Source organism: Staurois parvus, unplaced genomic scaffold (genome assembly GCF_062004578.1).
Source record: "Staurois parvus isolate SC_StPar_1 unplaced genomic scaffold, SC_StPar_1.0 ptg000017l, whole genome shotgun sequence".
Taxonomy (NCBI): domain Eukaryota; kingdom Metazoa; phylum Chordata; class Amphibia; order Anura; family Ranidae; genus Staurois; species Staurois parvus.
Window position 1 is genome coordinate 5,821,001 of NW_028317813.1, and position 6,000 is coordinate 5,827,000.

Below are 6,000 nucleotides of genomic sequence, written 5' to 3' on the forward strand. Positions count from 1 at the left end.
TTGGAAGGCTGCAGTTGCTAGCTTCTTTCATAGCCCATTGCCTGGCCTTAATTTGAGTCACCAATTTAGAAAGAAGTATGAAGATTGGAATATCAGAGTAAAGTCTGAAATACTCAGCTGTCTAGGTAGTGACATATTACGGAAACCATTGGATGAGAACTGTCAGACAAATGGCATTTTCAGGAGAGCAGGTCAGCAAATGCAACCTGTGTATTCCCCAAACTGATTTAGTAAGGTGTAGCATATATTTAGCCAGAGTGTGTTTTGAGTAGTTAGTGTTTTACCTTTTTCAAATAACTGGAAAGTAGTAGTAGCTCAGAGCCCAAGTGTCATAGATATGCAGGCTCAGTTTCTTGTCTTGCTCTATGTAAATATGGCTTCCCATTTGTACACTTATAATTACAAAGTACACATCAGAGTAAGCATTTTAAAACACGCATTTTTGTAAGATTTACATCAAGATGAAGGTTTTTAAATGTTGAAAGATCAAAAAAAGCATTCAAACTTAGATTTTCTAACCTTTTTTCCTCTGAAAACTGCAACTTTTATTTAGATCGCTACAAGTTCCATGTTCTGACATTGAGTGCCGATGTTCAAATTGGCTGATCCTCCTAAACTGGACAATCAGAATAATAAGTTCCCCTTTCTTTCAGATCATTAAGAGCTAGTGGTAGCCATGATAATCCTCTGCTCACCCAGACCATTGGCAATTATAATATGCTGAGACAACATACATACAATGTCTTTAAATGCTTCCAAATTGGTATACCTTTTTTAGTGATTTATAAAATCCCTATGCCGAAAAAGTATTTACATTGCAGAGATAATTTTATTATTTTCAGGTTATAGTGTCAGTTAATATGTAAATGGTGCTAAGCAGAGGTCTTCAAATATAATTTGTGTGTATTAAACCTTTATGCATGAATATTTTGCTTACATTTTTTACTTGGTTGTGGCACTTATGAATGATTTTGGCCTAAGCAAACAGGGTTTTATTTACTAAGTCTGGAGAGTGCAAAATCAGGCTCACTTCTGCATAGAAACTAATTGTCTTCTAACCTCAGCTTGTTCAATTAAGTTTGGCAAAAAAAACCTGGAAGCGGATTGGTGTCTATGCAGAAGTGAGCATGAGTTTTCACTCTCCATTCTTGGTAACTAAACCTCACAGGGTCTTCTTAGTTTTCTTGCTAGGAAATTAAAGCAAACATCTTACTGATTGCTGAGTTGGGGACAGCACCTCTATTCCCCTCCCTTCAGGCTTATACACACCCATGCATTTATGTGGGGCAGAATTCTGTCTGTTTATAGTAATTCCATTGTTATGCAGTTAATGTATTAATTCCTTTGCGCATGTTCTGTATTTTGCAAACAGTTCGAAGCCTGAGGAAGGGAAGCTGGTTTTCTGTAACGGAGTGGTGCTTCACCGTTTGCAGTGTGTTCGAGGCTTTGGAGAGTGGATAGACTCAATCATTGAATTTTCGCACAGTCTCCAACGTATGAACATCGACGTCCCATCATTTTCCTGCCTCTCTGCCCTTGTCATCATCACAGGTAAATTATAAACTTTTGAATACGAGCTAATCTGTTTTCATTATGTGTTCTTGTAAAATTTCCACCATCTGGAATTTCGATTTATTGAATGTTGTATTCGTGTAGCCATAGGCTGCTAATTGTCAGGCCCTACAGCTGAGGGAGACATTTTTTTTTTCAGTGTAATTATGTAATTTTTAGGTCAGTATCTGCAGTAACAAAGATCACAGGAAAATCTGTCTGCACATACTGAATTCTTCTACTTGATCCCCTCCCATCCCCCCCAATACCACCCACTGAGCTCCTAAATTGTCACCATTGACGTATATTTTGCTGAGGCTATTCTGGTTACAGTATAGCATTTCAGCAATGCAGTGTCCAGTTATTACATAATTTCCAAATTGCATGTTATTTTTAAATGGGAAGTGTGTGCGTGCGCAATTGGGAAAGAACACATAATGCAGTCCCTGTAACTTAACATTTTCATACTGTTGTGTAAAATGTGTTTAAATACAACTTTGTTTTAGGACAGTGGTCTGTTCTTAGATCATTTTTTTAAATCATGGGAAAGTCATTAAATTTATCTACTTCTGTTTTTTGCAGATCGGCACGGACTGAAAGAACCTAAGAAAGTTGAGGAACTTCAAAACCGAATTATTAATTGCCTTAAAGAGCATGTGCCGTCCACATTGAGCGAGCCCAACCGATCTAACTGTCTATCCAAGTTGTTGGGCAAGCTGCCTGAGCTGCGCACCCTCTGCACACAGGGCCTTCAGCGTATTTTTTACCTGAAACTGGAGGAGCTTGTTCCGCCACCACCTATTGTAGAAAAGATCTTCATGGACACACTGCCCTTCTAAAACATTGCACTTTTCTTCTAAATTCAGAGAAAGGGAAACCCAAGCTCGTACAGAAGGTGGAGTATCTTGTTACAAACTTTTGGAACCCTTTTCTTTGACATTAGGTGCCTAACCAGTAGATTGTTCCTCATTGGGATCTTCTGGGTCTTGTATGAAGACTCTTTAATTATAATATTCTAGAAAAATCCAGTTGTGCCTTTGGCTAAAAACAGACTTTTTTTGTCCTTGTTTCACTTTTTAAGTATTTTTTTTTAAATACTTGCCGAATTCACGTGGTTCCTATACTGCCTTTCCTACAGCACTCCAAGATTGGACCGGACCTTTAGAGCAGACTCAAAAGCTTTAGGAGATGGGCAGCATATAGCCTGCCTTTTTTCCCCAGCTGTCTTTTGAAAGGGGCTATAAGGGACGGACCCAATTTCATTCACAGCCAGTTTTGTAAAGTCTTGTACATAAATGAAGAACGAACTGTATATAGTATTAAAAGGTTAAAAAAGTAAAGCTACTCCTTGTATTGGTCACTATGGATCCCACAGTGTTTTGGGCTGTGTGTATATATGTGTAATTTTTGAAAAGAAACATTTATATTTGTGTACCTTACTGGATTTACAGTATGTGTTTTTTTTCTGATTAATATATATTTAATATATTGAATAAAAAATGCTGTAATAGCAAACAGTGGTTCATTGGCAATAGTCTTCCTGTTCTTTTCCAGTGACCACTAAATTGTGGTGGTCTTGTTCAGACAATGCAGGACCTGTTTAGTAGGTCCCCAATTTGTGTTGGTGCTGGTGCAAAATTATATAAAAATGTCTCTCCCAGGCAAAAAAAAAACTTTCTGTATAGTACTGACTGATTGATTAACACTGACATTATATCCATGCCTGCCTATCCCTTTGAGTTTTCCTGTTGATCCTGCCAGTTTCTTTTAGTGCACTATATTTCCAGTGGCGTGCCAACAACACTTTTTGGCTGATGGTGACATTACTTGTGCGTTATTAGCTCCCCGCTGTGCCTTTGCCTGTCCGCACCACATTATATTGTGGCTTATAGGTGCCTCCTATTGCAGGAAGGAGGAAGTTCTGACAGACCAGTGCAGACCAGTCGCTACCTTCATTTGACTTGCATAAACAGCGAGTCTCTGTTGGCTTCCTGCAGTGACCTCTGTTCCCATCTGACCTATGCATAGCAGCTTGTGATGTTGAAAATCTTCACTCAGTAATTAAGATTCACTTTAAAGTAGTTTGTCAAATTCTATCTAAACCTAAACCAGCTTCCACTTCCATAATAACTACCCTGTAGAGCAGAGGTGTTCAGCCTGTGGCTCTCCAAGCCCTCAGATGTGGCCCTTGAACTCGCTCTGGGAAGAGCATGCCAGTGGTCGGCAACCCATTGATCACCATCTGGGCTTGCTGACTTGTTATCCCAGAGCATCAGAATGCATTGAGCGAGTGCTGGCAGAGGAGGAAGCAGGTGGTCGCAGACAGAGTAGAAGCCACATAAGCTGATGCTTCCTCTGTAGCGCCGGATTCTGTCCCAGGCAGAGTGTTGCCAAGTGCACTTTGCCTGAGACCTTTCTAGCAGCCTGGAGATGGAGAGCATTGCCAGAAGACGTGGGAAGAGGAAAAGAAGGTCCATGTATCACATATGCTGCACTTTTTGCAATGGGCATATTAGAACCTAGAAGAGGGTTAACAACTATTAGGCTGCTTTCCCACTGATCTGCGGGTGGATATAAAGCGACCCTTTATAAGGCTACTTTCACACTGATCCACTGCAGTTTACCCGCACCGTGGGTTCAGCGCAGTGCACCTGCGGCTTTCCTGTGAGTTGGCTGCACTGAGCCATACACTTCTATTATATTCTGTGGGTTTGGTGCGCTTTCTGAAAACATACCAAAACTCTTGAATGCAGGAATTTTGCTGTGCTTTCAGAAAGTGCACCACACCCACAACATATAATAGAAGTCTATTGCAAAGAGCAGCTTGCCTACAGGAAAGCCCCAGGTGCAGTAAAACCCCATAGTTTAGATGGTTTGGGGCAGTAAAACCCCATAGTTTAGGTGGGTTTTTACCACCCCCAACCACTGGTGTAGTGTGAGGAGTCATAATGGCGATCCCACCCCATACTCCAGGGGGTCCGTGTGGCCTCCCTGTTGCATTCTGTTTTACACTTGGACTGGAGGGGTGGTGGGGGCAGCAATATACAAAACTTGATTCCCTCCATTTTCCTCCTGCAATTGCTGAAAGCAGTCTTCTCTCTCTCCTGCAGGCATCCAGTGGCTGCAGGAGGAAAAATTTCTTTATTTAAAATTCAAACATTCTGAACCATTTAATTTCATTGTGGCCTGCAGCCAGTTACCAAATCACATAAGTGACCCTCGCACTTCAAAAGCTTGAACACCCGTGCTCTAGAGGAACAATATGAATACTTGCCTATTCCCTGGGTGCTCCAGTTTGGTCATGTGGTCTCCCCAGTGGCCAGCTTCAGTGAAGAAGAGATCGCCAACAATGGCTGAAATGTCTATGCAGTAATGTCACCCATAGACTTACTATGAGGCACCCATTGTCAGCAGTTCCTCCTTTACCCTGAAGCCAGCACTTGGAACCAATCTTGTGACCCATTTCTGCACGATTGGTTATTCAAAGCAAACACAGCTACAAGTTGAGTGCAGAATTTTAATTCCATTGGTAAATTAGCCTCCCTATCTTACAGGAGACATGCACAGAGGCAAACATGGAGGCTTTCATTGCTGACCTTTTTTCTAATAAAACAAGTTGCCTGGCTATCTTTAGTTTTTGATACTTTAGGTCACTGATGGGAAACTGCATGTAGAATAGAAAAACTGAAGTTCAAATTCCTTATCTGTATACATTTTTGTGCTCCATGCCACAGCAAATATTAAAGCTACTGGATCAACATCACAGCCAGGTTTGGAATGAGAGGTTGGCTAATGCAGCTTTCATATTTTTCTCTACAGATTTCCTTTTAGATAGGACCAATAAAATATTTAGTGTGGATGGTTGTGATGGCAGGCCGTGTGTATTTTTGGTTGTCTTTACAGCCCTGCTGTTTGTATCCAGCACCAAAGGGTTTCGTCATTGATTTTTCTCTTCTAGCTGCTCCTGTTTCCAGCTGCCAGAATTGTGTCAACCTATTGATTCCAATTAAGAAATCCTCCAGCACAGATAGGTGAGAGCAGCCTCTCAAGCCTCTATCTAAAAACAATGTCCTAAAGGCAATTTTTTCTTTTTTTTTTTTTTCTTTTCTTTAAAAATCTGTTCCCATTTAAGTCTACCAAAAATTACATTAATGACTGGAGGGTTTTTAAACTTATAGCATAAAGTGCTCTACCACGAAGCACTTATATTCTACTGTGTTGCCAATGTAGCAAAAATTCAAAGTATGTATGAAAAGTCAAAAATCCAGTGTAGAAAGCACATCCATAAAGAATCTCTATCAACTAGCAGCGTAAAACTGTTAATCCAATTAATGCATGGGAAAAATAACAAATGAAAAAAAAAACATTGCTATAGATCTCCATTGCATGCCAATTTCCCCATTTCTGTCTTTGATAATACAAGTACAGAAATATATGCATCTTGTGTCC

The 6,000-nt window shown here is 40.3% G+C and overlaps 1 protein-coding gene across 4 annotated transcripts in view; it reads left to right on the forward strand.

Moving 5' to 3' along the window:
- Positions 1–3,071, forward strand: part of NR4A1 (nuclear receptor subfamily 4 group A member 1) — a 67,422-nt gene extending 64,351 nt beyond the window's left edge. For all 4 annotated transcript variants that reach the window (XM_089679196.1, XM_089679193.1, XM_089679190.1 and 1 more), the window contains exons 6-7: positions 1,373–1,551; positions 2,134–3,071. In XM_089679196.1, the coding sequence (XP_089535322.1) occupies positions 1,373–1,551; positions 2,134–2,390 (436 nt within the window). In that variant the 3' untranslated portion in view covers positions 2,391–3,071. The remainder of the gene's footprint in view (positions 1–1,372; positions 1,552–2,133) is intronic.
- Positions 3,072–6,000: the final 2,929 nt, after the last annotated feature.